Source organism: Diadema antillarum, unplaced genomic scaffold (assembly GCF_040938485.1).
Source record: "Diadema antillarum isolate AM-2024a unplaced genomic scaffold, OU_Dant_1.0 seq00001129_RagTag, whole genome shotgun sequence".
NCBI lineage: Eukaryota > Metazoa > Echinodermata > Echinoidea > Diadematoida > Diadematidae > Diadema > Diadema antillarum.
This window is the reverse complement of record NW_027271942.1, coordinates 92,746-109,046: the sequence shown is the minus strand read 5'-3', so window position 1 is coordinate 109,046 and position 16,301 is coordinate 92,746. Positions and strand designations below refer to the sequence as shown.

The following is a 16,301-nucleotide window of genomic DNA, read 5'->3' as shown; positions in this document are numbered from 1 at the left end:
TAAATCTTTTAAGTCTACCCAGACAGTCTGGTACAAACGCTTCTCCACACAGAATCCGGATCCAGCTCGACTCGACTCGCTCGGGCTCCGAGTCTTGAATGAGATGCAGTCATAAATTGATACTTGTTAATGATTGATAGTTCGTGCAATTTGTCAGATTACCTTGCAGCCTAATTTAATATGCAGAGACATGTGGACTTGAAGACATAAAGAGATCGAATAAACTCTATTCAAGCCAAATGGCATGACACACACACACTCAGCTCAACGTACAGGCCGGTAGACAAAATTCAGGGCTGCGTTGACATCCTTCAACCACTGCATGCATCAAAGGACCGGCGGCCAGGCTGTTTGCTAGGAGAGGCCGAAGAACGAAAACATTCCAATGCTCACGCAGTGGTGCTTGCCGGTCTCGTGCACAGAGAGAGTTCTGTGGTCTCGTGTACCAGCCTTCAGTGATCACACACAACAAAACGGGGCCTTTCGAGTTTGCAACGTAAATACCGGTTTACGGAAAGCTAAATGTAAAATCTATTCTTTATTATCAATGAACTATTTACAATGATCTGTTTACACCAAAAAAAAAAAAAAAAATGGCAGATGGCAGACAATTTTCGAAATCAGGACTTATCTATCTATATTTCTCAATTTTCACCCGCCACTTCATATAATTTATGCGATAATATGAGACGGGGCAGGCATAGCTGCCCGTACAACACATGGACCAATCAATTGGGTTTATGGCGCACACACCCACCATTGTGGTCAGAGACTAGGGGCCACCAAATTTGTCTATCCAAGCATGGACCCAAGGGTCTATGATCCAAGGTACCGGTACTAGTACCTTTATCACCCCTTGTTCGATCTGAAGAAATGTGGCTCTCTTTCGCCTTTTTTTAAGTCTCATCACGTCACTTTTTTTTCAAGAAAAAAAAAATGTTGCTTGTATGCTCGTTTGGGTTTTGGGTAAAAAGACAACTGTTACAGTGCTGATGGATAACACAATTAGCAAACTGGATACTTACTTAAAAGGGATACCCTTGTAAGGTATGGTACAAGAAGTGCATTTACCATAATATAAACTAGAATACTGGTAGCTGCCAAGCTGAGGGCCAAACCTTGGGGCCAATTATGGGTGTGTAAGAAAGTAGAGAAAAACATACAAACAACGAAAACCCGATGAATTACCGCCGACTCAACCAGACAAAGATAATAAAGAAGTTCAATAAAATTAAAGTTAGCCCTACTATGCTTAAATTCCCTAAATATTTAAAGGGACTGTACAGTACTGGCTGAGGTGGGGATTCATGCTTTGAACATTCCTAAGTGAGATAATGAAAAACCTCTTGAAATATGAAAGAGCATGTAATTTTAAGAAGGATTCAACATTTATTCATGAAAATTGGTTTTCAAATGGCCGAGATAGCCAAAGAAGTGATGATAATAAAAGGCGACAGGCCACGCCTTTTGCTGTATTAGAATCTCTTTGTTTCACCTTGTTTTTGGATATCTCAGCCATTTCAAAACCGATTTTCACTCATAAACTTTTGATACCCCTTAGAATAAAATCTCATGCTCTTTGACATCCCATTGAGTGGTTTTTGAATATCTCGCAAAATGTTAAAAGCTAAATTCTCACCTCAACAAGAACTGTACACACCCTTTATTAAGTCTTCCCATTTCAATGTAGCCCCATTTTACCAGTTTTAATAGTGAATTCCTTTTCTTGATCTTTACAATCTATAATCATCATTAAAATTTCGTTCATTGAAGGAAGCACTCTTTTTGATTTGAAAAATATATGCTTTATAATGAAAATAATAGAATCACACATTTTGATTCTATGAAAATTTCCTTGGATCCACATAAAAATCAAATTCCAGTCACTGATATCTATTTCCCTCAAGTATCTATCATTTCTTGCCAAATTCTTTCAACTGTTCACAAAACAGAAATATATGTGGATATGTCTCTTCCTTTTTTTTTTTTAACAAAAGCAATATAATTTATCAGATGGAAATCCAAATCTATAAAGGTGTTCTTTAGAATATAAGGCACCATGAAGTAACTTGTATTGAAATTCCCTGTATTTACAACAAATCACTGTATGTCTTATTCTCAAATATATTTCCTTAATTTCTTCCTTACCAAAATTGTATTGATGTCATCCATCTTAAATTTAATTATAATCTTCCTGAAATGGTCTAAAAAATATTCATATATTTTCTTAGAATTCAAAGTAGACAGTTTCATGTAAAATATATTCCTAATATTTTCATCTCTTCCACTATATTTCTAAAGAACTGAACTCCATGCACACACACACAAACACACTTACATACATTATGAAGTAGGACACATCATTTTGCATGTGGCAAGGTCATTGCAAGTTTATGTAAATCTAAATATCAAAATGCAACCTATATCTCTAATCTAACATTCTACGTGTTTCTTTACTTTTTTATTAAGAAGGTGGAGGGAGCACGGTGAGCTGGGTGTCAAGTAAGCGTGTCTACAAAGAGGCCATTTAACAGTACCCTCATTACAACTCATTACAAACACATACACACACACACGCGCACACACACACACACACACACACACACACACATCGCACGCACACACACGCACACACACATACACACACACACACACACAAACGATGATCTGGCATGTAGGCCTGCCACTGGAGCATATGTGATGCAATTTACTCAGTAGTCAGTGACAGAAAAAAGTGATGCATTTTTCCCCGTCATAGGTCACACATTAACTTCAAAAAGTCATTAACAAAATACAGATAACGAAGTGTGATAAAACATGTGTTGGTAGGCCATGGGTCAATAATGACCCATTGAAATTTACTGAATGAGTGTTATACAACTGGGGTACACTTCTTTTTCTTTCTTTCGGTTTTTTTTGTTTTTTTTTTGTTTTTTTGTTTTTGTTTTTGGGGGGGGGGGGGCGGGTCGAGGTGTGGGTGTATAACTATTCCAAAACTGAAAATAGAAGAAGTCCAAGTAGCAAAGTTATAATTTGGGAAACATCTGGCGTTGAAAATACAGGGGCAACAGAACTTTTTTGTTTCTTCTTCTTCTTCTTTCTTGTGCATATGTGTGGGAGGATAAAGGGTCCATGGTACGTACCTCCCTCCTCACTTCCACTGAAAGAAATTGGGCAGAACCATGGAAAACGATTATTGTTGTTGTAAGAGCCAATAGTAGTTTGGTGTGTGTATGTGTGTGTGTGTGTGTGTGTGTGTGTGTGTGCGTGTGTGTGTGTGTGTGTGTGTGTGTGTGCGTGTGCGTGTGTGTGTGTGTGTTGTGCTATTACATGTATATGTTTTTGTGTGTGGAAGAGTGTCTTCATCAGCCACAGACTTTCAAGATTAAGACAAATATACATGCATACACAACAATCTACTGTTCATCGTAATATAATGAATGATACATACAGCTCATATGCATGTATTTTAGGGCACATTGAACGAGCAATGCTTTTTATTGAGGCAATTCTCCATCCTGGACATTGCAAACAATTCGCTTGTTCCAAACATGGGATTTTGTATTCTAGGGAGTAATCAAATGAAATTAATTTGTCAACTAGAGCAAGAAATTGACTCAAGATTTTGTACAGCAAATTAAAAACAATTTCAGCAAATATTGTAATAATCTCAAAGAAATATGTTTTCTGAGGCCATAGTGATTCATGGTGTTTATCCAAATAGGCAATTTTGTTTAAATTATTTACAAAAAAAAAAAATAATCCCTTGTTTTAATGCATTAATCAAATCTAGTACACCTACATTGCCTAGTCCATGTCCAACAAAAGGCATAAATAAACAATCTATGACAATGCAACCAGTATATCAACTGTAAAAATGGTAAGAAAAGCTTCTCAAAATCATTATGCTACTTTTCAATTTTAATAGAAGAACTAAATCATTACACTTACATCAACCATATTACTGACGATATCTATTAGTCCAGACACACGCTCCAGAACACAAGGGGAAACGGATGAAGTTTTTGGAAGTTCACTAAAACATTAACACATGCTAAATATTCAAGTTTCATATTGGGCATTTCATATGTTCTGTGTCCACAGTATCATACTGACAAAATGTCATGCATTATTTATTCATGTATGTGCAGTGTAAACATTTGTGTAAATTCCACCATACAATACTGCCATTGAGTCAGCATAAGCCTTTTTTTTTTAATCAATGGTTCTTGATAGTCTCTACTGAACTGTGATTGTAGGGTCATTATACACATATGTAATAGTTTTGATACAGTTACAGTAAACTTTAGCACAAATGGTTTCAAAATGGCTCATAAACAAACATCCTGCAACTAATACATGGAAACACTAGGTGATACACTATACATATTTACCATATTGATGTTATTTCATTCACATTCAGTACAATGTACAATCTTATCCAATTTTACAATAATGTGTTTAGAGTCTTGGTTTCTGCAACAAACAACGCACACTGAATGCTTATATCTTACAGTGATTTTCATTTCTAGTGATAAACTACAAGAACATCATCCAAGCATACACAAGAGTCAAATTGAAAAGCTGTGTATAATTTACAGTTCAACATCTTGTCTTACATTGCACTGTACATGATAAAGAAATACCAATAATCATTCTTAACTCGGCATTACTCCTATTATGAAAAGAAAGAAGACAATGCACTAGTAACTCTCAAGTGACTGTGAAATCCTGGCAAGGAAAAGGAACGGGAAACAAGTATACAAAAGAGAAGAAATTAACTACCAAGCACATTCCTTTCATCTGGCATGTTAAATATGATCACTTCTAGTACGCCATACCTTGAGATCAGTGAAATTCTTTCAGTGGAGGAATTCTTCCTCTTGACATCTACATGGCAAACACTATACAAGTATATCATGGAAAGAACTTCCATTTTGGGAATACTGCAAATAAGACTATAATGTCTGACATAATTTCAATATTTAAGTAAAGAAGCCTGTACAATTCATAAGTAATGTACCAGTACAATGAGATTCAGGCTGGAAGTAACTAGGAACACAAAACAGAGTGAATATGCCTCAATCCCTTTTTGCTCTTTTGTTCTTTTTATTTATCAATGAAGTATCTACCTGCTGGAAGTTCTGACTAATGACTTTGCTTGCTAGTTTCCGTTGGGTCTTTCTGATAATATGGATATATTGAATGTATCAAATATGCAATGCTGATGTAATTGTAATGCATCCTCTGCAGGTTTGTTTGTTTGTTTGTTTGTTTGTTTGGTTTTTTTTTACCTATCATATCATGCTTGTTGATTTATATGTTCACAGAAATTTGCTGCTTATTGTTGGGAATAGGAGCTAATACACACTCAACTGTCTGTTTTGTTCTATAACTGCACAGGTTAGCTTCCTGTACTCATAGGTTTATCACAGCAATAGAGTCCATAGATTTTTTATACATACATCTGTATCTATGTGACCGCACGAAAAGAGAAGAGTAGTGGTATTAAAGATGTATCAGGAGCACAGATACCATAGGTTACACAGTCACATACATCACTGCCACAACACCTCAGTCCAAAGCCATATGTTTACATGACGACGAATGGAAAACCTACAGCAATACTGATTGTTACGTAGAAGTTTCACAACAATGATTTGATGGTTCTCACAAGTGCTACGACCGACTGTAGTATTGTTTTAATGGCTAGCTGTGCACTGTCATTTAGTTTTACTGTACAAAGTAACTGGTTTCAATATTGGGCAATACTGATCACATCATGTCCGCGTCAGTGACAATTTGCCACCATTTTCTTCATATCCACATTGCACCAATTTCTTATCTTTTATTCTTTTTAACCTCAAGTTGCATCAGCCCAGATTGATTGCGAGTAAGTTCTTGAAAGTATTTCAGGGTGGCTGGAAAAGACAGTGAGCAAAGCCGATACAGGAAACTTATTAACTGACTTTTTTTTTTGGTTGTTTTTTGTTTTCTTTTAGTTACAATACTACAGTGTACTTGAAAAGCCCTGCTACACTTAAAACTTACAATGCTATTTTGTAAGTTAGGTTGAACTCTGCCGATAACCTCTCACACTTGGATTTTCGTGATTTCTGCACGACAGGCATCATCTCTTAGTCCTCTTTCTTCTTGAGCCATGGAATCTTGGCCGTGATGCTGAAAGAAAAAATTGGGTACATACAATGTAACTGCACATCTTCTGTATTAAATTCAATTTGACATATTAAAAAGCAGGCATAGCAATAATGACGAACAAACATAAGATGAGAATTGAGACCCAAAATAGCTGTGAGCTTTGCAACAAAGCATCTGATATCAACAACTAGATGTTTAAGCTTTCATTTTGCGGCGACAAAGTTGAGACATTATGAACTTGGGAGCCGTATGAGCATCCTTAGGTTTTGAAAGGAATGCATGCTTGCAGGCTAATCACTTCCTCAGGAAGTGGGGCATGATTGCAGTAGGCTCAATCATTAAGACTTTTGAATCTTGTTTATCACTACAGCATGCTGCCACTTTGATAACCTAATAGTTAAAACTCATGCCGTTGCATCATGCAGGATTTTGTTTACATGCAATTGCTTCTAGGATGCATTCCAGAGTGTTACAAACCCATTTGCCCAGTGCAACATATCAGGAAACCTATCCCTCAACTTAGCAAGGCTCTGACGTTAGCCTTGGCCTGGTGGTCTGTTGAACCCACAAATATAAAAATGCCCACAAGTGTAAAAATACATCACCCACAAATGTAGAAAATTGCCCACAAATGTAGAAATTGGACATCGCCCATAAATGTAAAAAACGCCCACTAATGTAGAAATGATTCCAAAACATCGCCCACAAATGTTAAAAAAAGTCAGCTTGATAGACCCCTACGTTGACTTAACCTACTTCTTATCTACCTAAATAGCAGGGCTGTGCTTGTAAAATAATGTGTACGACTATGCATGTTGTGGGTACGGTGGGGGGGTACTAGTACGTGTAAATGTGTTGCAGTGCGCTGCTTGTCACACCTTTCTGGGCAAGCTACGTGGGCTTGTTGCGAGTACAGTAGATCTAGGGATTTTCCACCACGCAGGTCAATTTTCTGCGTGCGGACAAGGATGTTGGCGAGTTCCGTAGGTCAGCACTACATGTACTTGCGTCTTACCTACTAGAAGCGTGCTACTTACCTGCTACTTGCGTGTATTCTGTGTGACCTGGGAGACGTGAGGAGCTTCGAAACCAATCCGTTTTCAGTTTACAAGCGACATACGAGGACTGTACTTGCGTTACAGCAGCGAAGTACCTGTGTGTGAGTTGCTTGCGAGGTGCTGCCGCTTTAAGGGCCTCCTGTACTGATGTTCTGCGTGTGCCTTCTGCGGGCAAACTCCATGCGAATCACCCGCAACAAGCTTTGGTCATGCTCAAAACTTGGCTGCTGGTAAATCGGACTTGCGTGATGCACATCTCCGGGGAACTATACGGGCGAGATACGTGCTATCGCTGGGCTACTGTCAGGTGTGGGCCAACTGCGGGGAGCTCCGGAGGCAAATTTTTTTCCCCGCAAGTCAACCCGCAAGGCTTCCCCAGACACCAGTAACAAGGCCTTGAGCATGCTCAAAACTCGTTCCGCAGGTGATTCGCGGGGGTTTGCCCGCAGAGGTACAGGCAGAACACCAGTAGGAGGCCCTTAATCATGGCGGCAGCACCTCAGTCACAGGCAACTCCCACGCAGGTACTTTCAGCTGTAACGCAGGTACATTCCCATATGTCGCTCATAACTGAAAACGGATCGGTTTTGAAGCTCTCACGCAGGTCACACGGAATACACGCAAGTATGGCAGGTCGCAACAAGCCCGTAGCTTGCCCGGAGGCGCCCCCGGCCCTTTCTTTACAGAATTCAGCTGGATCAGCCCCTGTGTGCGTTCACGACCCCCAAAATAAAAAATGGACAAAAAAGAATCATTAACGTCCACAAACATAGAACAACCACAAATGTAGAAATTTTCTACATTTGTGGTTGATATATGAATTTTTTTAATACATTAGTGGGCATTTTTTACATTTGTGGGCGCTGTTCATTTTTACATTTGTGGTTGAAATTTCTAATTTGTGGGCGATATATTTTTACATTTGTGGACGTTTTTACGTTAGTGTGCGTTTTTACATTTGTGGGTTCAACATGGTCAAGGACCATTAAAAACTGATGTCAGGCCATCAAATTCAAAAAATGATTACCTTTTGGTGGCCCAATCTGGCACATACAATTCCAAAATGGACTGTTACAACAAAGTCAAAGCTTGATACTGACAGACATATACTTTTTTGGGGGGTCTAATATATGTCGGTCATTCTTAAGGGGCAAAACGAAAAAATAGGCTTGATTTTCAGATATGGCCAAGAATTTATCCTTTTCATGGCAGCCCAGGATGAACATACATGGTTGTCTTGGTCACCAGTAAGACAAAATATCACTGCTTTGCAGTTTCTTACTTGTTGAGAGCCGTGTTGATCTGTTCCTGTGCCTTTCCAACAGCCTCATCGATCTGGGCCTGTGTGACAAGGAGAAATTAGGATGATATGGTGTACCATTAACCACTTGAGACTGCCGTCACTACAAGCAAGAGTACTGCTGGAGATATCTATGAGGTTTTTTTTAAACTCTTGTTCTCACATAGTTTTGCTGGCGAAACTATAATCTCACATTCATTATGCAAAGTCTCATGTTATCAGAAATAGGCAACCTTGCAAACCTGAAACAAAATTACACTTTCACAGAGTTTGTATTTTAAGAGAGGTGTACCCTATAATATAGCACTTGACATCCCTGCAAGAGCTATATTTTTCCAAAGAGATTATATTTTGCAGAAGCATTGAATACAAGGGGGAAATATTGCCTTGAGGGAAAACTATAAATCCCAAGGGACTGTCAAGTGTTATATTACAACAGTAGGCAAGGCACACATTTGTTATATTATATGGTCCACACAAATACACATCATTTCATTCTAGTCAAGTAGGCAGCCAGTCACATTCTGCAATTATATTAAAAGATATGACTTCACTACAGGCAATAAAATTATTTTGATTCTTGTAGCATTAGCCACACAATTGCATTATGAGCAATCACCAACCAGCATTTTTGCAGAACATTTATTGTAACTTGCCGATGATTACAAACATTTGAAGACTAATAGCATTACAAATAGTAGATGGGACTACTGATATTGTTAACTACAAACATAATCTCTGTGAAGTCATGAGCTCTCTCTGTCTTTACAGTATGTTTCTGTGACTAAAAGGGAATCTTTAAAACATGTTTTCATGTACTTTCCACATACTGTACAATGGCTCTATTATCAATCAGGGCCATATGCCGTAATCTTTTCATAAAATCCTACTTTCTACCACTCCAATCCTCTAATACTGCATCAAAACATCATGAATTAACAAAAACAACAACAAAAACAACAACAAAAACTGTCCTTTCACTTCTCTGGACATTTAAACACATAAATACATATCTACAGTACATTGAATACAGCTAACTGTGCACATATGCTGTGTAGATCAGGAAAATTCTTTCCTATACAATTTCTATGTGATCAACAATTATCAAGTCTATTCATACTGTCTGTTCCCCAATGCAATTCACACTTGAGCTATCCCCGAGAGCCGAGCCCCAATTTCAGAAATGATGGACAACAAGTGTAACGTGAGAAAATAATTTGCAAAAGCCAGTAAGTAGCAAACACTTTACACTTATTACTATTTGCTAAACTTGATCCTGGATAAGCATAGTGTCGGGTTTCTCCTCTAATGTCATCGAATTTTCATCATTAAAGGGTGTGTACAGTTCTGGTCGAGGTGAAGATTTAACTTTTAACGTTTTGTAAGATATTCAGAAACCACTCTATGAGATGTGAAAGAGCATGCAGTTCTAAGGGGTATCAAAAGTTCATTTCATGAAAATCGGTTTTGAAATGGCTGAGATATCCAAAAACAAAGTGAAACAAAGAAATACTAATAAAGTTGGGGCATGTCGCCTTTTATTATTAGCACTTTTTTGGATATCTCAGCCATTTGAAAACCAATTTTCATCAAATAAACGTTGAATCCTTCTTAGAATTACATGCTCTTTCATATTTCATAAGAGGCTTTTCATTATCTCACTTAGGAATGTTCAAAACATGAATCCTTACCTCAACCAGTACTGTACAGTCCCTTTAAATATATTGACATTGGGGCTATATATATAGAAAAGGTATACACAAGGGCTGTCTGATAGCTTCAATCTGTGACCTAGGACCAGATTGTACCAATTAAATTCCTGTACCACATGCACTCCTATCTGCAGGTCAATTACAATAAACAACTATACTGATAAGAGGGCAAGAAATAATGCTCTGGCCATGAATAGCCATGTTAGGTTTTCACATCATGCTAACCTGGTACTTCTCGTAGACCACGGGCAGCGAGAAGAGTCCAATGTAGGCTGCAGGGTTTGACAAAAATGAGACAAGACGAGACACAAACTTGTCATTATTCAAATTCATGAAATTCTTCCGTCGAGATGTTTTCATTGCAACTGATTGACAAATTGCCCTACATCGACGTAAATAAGCACTGAATTGATTAGTGTTTTAGTAGTAGTCATGATAAAAAATCATGGGCGTACATACTCGAGCAGGATTCAAACCTACGACCTCCTGATCACCGGACAGGCGTCATCTCCACTAGACCACCGAGCTTTCGCCCGACAGCAAGTGCTGGTTCTAATCCTTATAGCATGCAGCGGGTACTGCGTAATTATTCAAATTCATGAAATTCTTCTGTCGAGATGTTTTCATTTCGGTGATCAGGAGGTCATAGGTTCGAATCCTGCTCGAGTATGTATGCCCATGATTTTTTATCATGGTTACTACTAAAATACTGATCAATTCAGTGCTTATTTACGTCGATGTAGGGCAATTTGTCAATCAGTTGCAATGAAAACTTGTCATTATTCCACTTTACACTTTCGGAACTCCTCACTGCATATAATACTATTACACATTCTGCTTTATCTCTTTTTGAGAATTTCACACTTGAGTAATAGCTACATTTTGTATGCTGCTGCTGCTTATCCAAATGTAACGTCTTAGACCATGTAACTGAATTGAACAACAAATTGGTTAATCTCAATCACCTGCACATGTGACTGTAACTCTACAGACTCATTTGTTTCCCTGTGTCTAAACATCCATGAGAGGACGGTACTAGTTGTTACATCAGGATGTTAATGCCACAGGATTCTCTCTTATTTTTTTCTCTCCCTTTTTCCTTATGCAACATTTTGGCAATGTTGAAATGGGCAAACGATGCAATAATAGCAGAGCCTCATCTTGAGAAAGTATCTTGACATGCACACAAGAATGCCATACATCAAGCCATCCCTTCGAAGAGCCCAGCTATAATCACAGGGAAGCGAAAAGGGCTTGCTTGGAATTCTATCCATAAATCATTCCAGCACTCTATAAACAAACCAGATAAGACAAGCTCCTCACCACCAGTCGTTTTAGTCCTTTCCTTTTTTGACGGATATATTCTCGAGGCAAGCTCCTCTCTAATATTTCTCCCCTAATGCTCATGATGTTTGCCATTCTATATGCAGACAAATCCTCTCTGTTACCATGGTAACAATCAATGTGGACAGGACAGATAATGCTCACACTCTGTAAAGAGGCATATCCTGTTGGTAACCTAAGACGGTGATGATATCTCAAAGATGCTTAGTAGATGTATAGATACATTTTACGCTTCAAAAGAATACTTCTAAATCTCATGGCAATATCTTCAATTACAATCTGGTAATTAAGCTCGATCATGATGATTAAAGGTAGTATCCTTCTTTAATAAACTTTCCCAATTTCCACAAAATCATTGTAGAAATATCAGCTGACACTGATTCAAAGCGCATGGAAAAGATGAGATGGAAAAACACAACCTGTTCCTTTCATTTTCTCTGAGCGACTTAAATTACCATCCGCCACATACTTTACAAACTGCTTACCTCCTTCCCATAATGCATCACATAAATCAAATCAAACTGTAATAAATGCTGTACAAAGAGGATACTGTAAAAGTGACAATTTTCGTGGTGTCGAAATTTTTGCGCATTTTGCACAACCAGAAACTAGCATGAAAATAAAAGCATGCAAATAGTTTTGCTGCCCGTATGTTCCAGTAGTTGATGTCTTGATTCCACGGAATTAAAAACATGCGAAACTCTTCTTGCCCGGTCAAGTGCGAAAAATTAGTCACGCGAAAATATCCACTTTTACAGAAGTACTGTTCAAGAAAACATCAGACTTGATCAGCCACAGATAAAAGTAGTGCCTTGTTACAAATTAGTTCATCCAGTGTCATCCCTGGGAATTACCGTTAAGCGCCTGGGCTCACTTTGCTCTATGCTGGTCATTTTATACTGTCACTGCTGGCTGCAAATAATGAAGGCCTATCCAGAGACCCGGGTAATAATAGTATGTATGTGCCTTGAGCATTCTACAGAGTGGATGTAACACAATATAAGCCATGTATTATCATTATCATTATCGTCATCCTTTGAAACATTGACATGAATCATTTGACTGATGTTACTCGTTTGTTTAGGTATACACATTGTACCTAGTAATGGCTGAAAACTATACTTGGTTAATGCTGGTCATTCCTGCAAAAGACCCAGAAAATTGACATGACTTACAGAGATCACAAGACCTGTTCGATTCAACAATATTTTGTTTTGGACAGCACTAATAGAGGTCTTACCTAGGATCACAAGAGTGAGACCGTTGAACCATGCACCGAGGAAGGTCAGAAGCCAGAGGAATACAGCAAACTGAACAAAGAAAAATTGAAAGAGAGCTTTATGTTAAGTGTGACAAATAATGATGCACGAGGAATTATATTTTTTAGATGTCCCTCATCTCATGCATGTGCAATTATATTTGCAACCACAGCAATTTACTGATTACTACTCATATGTTTTTTTGTTAGAAAAAGAGACTTTTCATGTGCATTCAACTCATTCATTTAGGGGTTCACTGGGTCAGCCAGGGACAAGAAATATCCTCATAAGTCTGAACTTAACATTTCACATATTGACTTATTAGGCATCGAACAACCTCTAATAAATTTTGGTATGACATGCAACGAAAGGAGTTGGTTTATTTGTTTATTCTGATCTGAAAGAAGGGTACAATGAGTACCACAGGTAAAGGGTAATGGTCAAAGTCTTAGACTACTTTTCACCAACAGCATATTTGACATCATAAAATCTCATCAAAGGTAGAACAAGCACGAAATATCACTGATCATCTGCAATTAGGTAACAGGACTAATGGATATATATGTTTCAAAGATCAATGTTCAAAGTCAATTGAACTCTCAACATCTAAAACACCGTGAATGAGATAATGCCAGGGAATATCATACATGATATCAAATCTGAAGAAACTACCACTGGTAAAATTACCAGTTAATCAAAATTAAATCACGATGTGATGTGATAGTTGAGCTTGTGACAAGAAGCTGTGATTATCAAGAGGTGACTATGAGGAGATCTAACCATGGATACAGTTCTAAGACATGCTATAGTTGAATCAAGCAATCAGCAAAGGGTCACAATCATTGATAGTGATATCCAATATATTACTAATGCTATCATATTTCCAGCAAGCTTATGAAAAATACATGGAAATCTGACTTGCACAGTTATATTCATATTACATGAAGTCCATTTAATTACAATAGTATCAACTGAATCAATGTTTTATTTTTGAAGAGAAGGAAATTTTTTTTTTTCAGATGCAGAAGGGTCCTTTGCATAATATCTCAAACATAAATGCTACACATTATGTTTCTACTATTTCTTACTATATGGCACTAGGAAATAGAATTTTCAGGCATTTTATATAAAAATACACTTTGGCAAACTTGGCATTGATAAGAGTTAGTCTTTATATTTCATACCACCTACTTCTGCTATAATGTATCCATAGAGAACCAATCAGGTTTGCACACACAAACACACACACAATTTCAATGAAAATTACACCATCTATCTTTTTCACTCTTCATCCTGGCTTCATATCTGATAGTTTCTACTCTTTGCAACATTGCCTCTGATGAGAACATCTAAAGACTCCCCTGACTGGTTCTTTGCGCTGCTCTCATCAACATCAGTACGAAGCATTGCACAAGCATGACTAATCCTGACGTGATGCAGGTAACATGATATGCCCACCTTAATAGAGTCTACGAGGTCTTCCACAAGGAGCAGGTGTCGGAGGGTCGTGATGCACACATTGACCTTCTGCACAGCCTTCTTACAGTAAGTCTCGATCTGGTCCTCTGACAGGGTGACGTCAACCTCCAAGTAAGGCCTGGCAAAATGACGTTGTAATAGATAAAACTCATGAAAAACATGCTTTTTTTTTTCTTCTTTTTTGCATTGTCTCTATGGAATTTTGATAATTGATGCATAACATCAAATCAGGATACAAACTTATATGTCCTGTTGTCCATGCTTTTAAAAGCAGGTTTTCAAAATACATGCTTCTTTTTTTTTTGCATCGCCTCTATAGATTTTAATAAAATGAATGTGCAACATCACATCGGCACACAAACTTACATGTCCTGTCACATCTATGCTTTTTGTGCAATTTTTGGGTCACATACATATGAAAATCTGTAGAGTTGATGATGCTGTTCAGGCTAGTGCTAGGAGATATTTTAGTTGCATCCTGATGAGTAGTTCATCTACGTGTTTTGATTATAATTCTACAGCAGGCAAACATCTCAATTTTACTTTGATATGTAGCAAGAACATTCATCACCCAAAATCTTGAAAGGCCAACTCAAATATGTTGAATCCACCACTACGGCCTATGACTACATTGCAATCTCTTAAATTTCACTGTCATATCTTTAATCGTACGGGTTAGGAATATCCCTCACTCTGAAATGCCATAAAGTCAGAAAAGTGGGTTTTAAGCAGAGCAAAAAATTTCTCAATTCAGTTGAAAAATTGACCTCTCTCATCCTTGATATTTTGAAGTCAGATATCTACAAAGCTGATGTACATCAAGGAAGGTGGAGAAGGTGTGACATGGAAGCGCTCTGGGGACTGGGCCAAGGCTCGACACTAACTTTTTTTCTCTGGTAGTCCAGAATAGACCAAAACACTTACATGTACAAACCCTTTTGAACCGTGAGTGCCCGATTGGGCAACCAAAAAGACAGCCTTTTTACCTTTTTGGAAATTTCATGGCCCCACATCAATTTTTAGTAGCCCTGGGCCACCAGGCCACGGCTGACGTTAATCCCTGTGGGGCTACTTACTTGAATGGGCTTCCCTCGTCACTCTTCTGGACAGCGGCCAGGACCGTCTTGTAGACGCGGAAACTGATGGTGACCGTGAGCGCGGCCAGGAGAAGGTAGGCCACCACGCTGATGAAGGAGAAGAGACTCAGGGCAATGAGGATGAAGAGGATGCTACCAAAGGCCACACCCGACTTCTTGATGTCACGCCAGTACACTAGATCCACAACTGCTCCATCCCATGCAAAATGGGAGATAAAAAACAGAAGAGCTAATTAACATCTGAGTGTGACTTGCCCCGGGAATCAAACAGTATGTTGCTTAAGATTTGTCCTCTAGCTGAAAAAGCCAAGCGCCTTTTGGCCTTGGCAGTGAACCTCTTGGAATGTATGCTGAAAATGAAATGGGAGAAGGATTGGACAATGATATAAATGTAGGATAATGATGCTTTATAGGTGAATCACAGAGGGTTAGGGAATACTGTGTTATGTGACAGGGGTCTCAAGAAATAAAGGGTGCATAGCGAAGAAATTTGGATGAAAACGTAGATATGAAGACATACAATGTACATTGGAGATGCACAGGTACAGACACTCAACAAAAATCTATGGATTTGAATCCTGTCTGGTTGTCAGACAGAAATGAAGATATCCAAGCTATATTCCAGAGTTAATGCAACCAACACCTTCAGAAAGGACTACAATGATAAGAAGGTGTTCTATGTTAATTTATCTAGAGGATTAATTCCTATGTTAATGGCGACATATGAAGAAAATAGGGTATTGCCTTCAATCTATTTGTCACTTCCTTATTATAATAGTCAGTGTTGGATATTAGAAAGAATTCAAAATGTGGACAAACTGTGAAATGTGTATCAAAATCTGAAATCTTTGAGAGGGCTCAATTTCTTATCACCGACAAAATGTGGGCAGACA

At 38.1% G+C, this 16,301-nt stretch overlaps 1 protein-coding gene across 1 annotated transcript in view; it reads right to left on the bottom strand.

Moving 5' to 3' along the window:
• Window positions 1-3,468: 3,468 nt before the first annotated feature.
• The window catches only part of LOC139744027 (reticulon-1-A-like), a 47,928-nt gene continuing 35,095 nt past the window's right edge, over window positions 3,469-16,301 (bottom strand). Inside the window, exons 3-8 of the mRNA XM_071654491.1 lie at window positions 15,388-15,595; window positions 14,291-14,429; window positions 12,814-12,883; window positions 10,455-10,501; window positions 8,500-8,558; window positions 3,469-6,180 (exon numbers count right to left, since the gene is read on the bottom strand). Of these exons, the coding sequence (XP_071510592.1) occupies window positions 6,138-6,180; window positions 8,500-8,558; window positions 10,455-10,501; window positions 12,814-12,883; window positions 14,291-14,429; window positions 15,388-15,595 (566 nt within the window). The 3' untranslated portion in view covers window positions 3,469-6,137. The remainder of the gene's footprint in view (window positions 6,181-8,499; window positions 8,559-10,454; window positions 10,502-12,813; window positions 12,884-14,290; window positions 14,430-15,387; window positions 15,596-16,301) is intronic.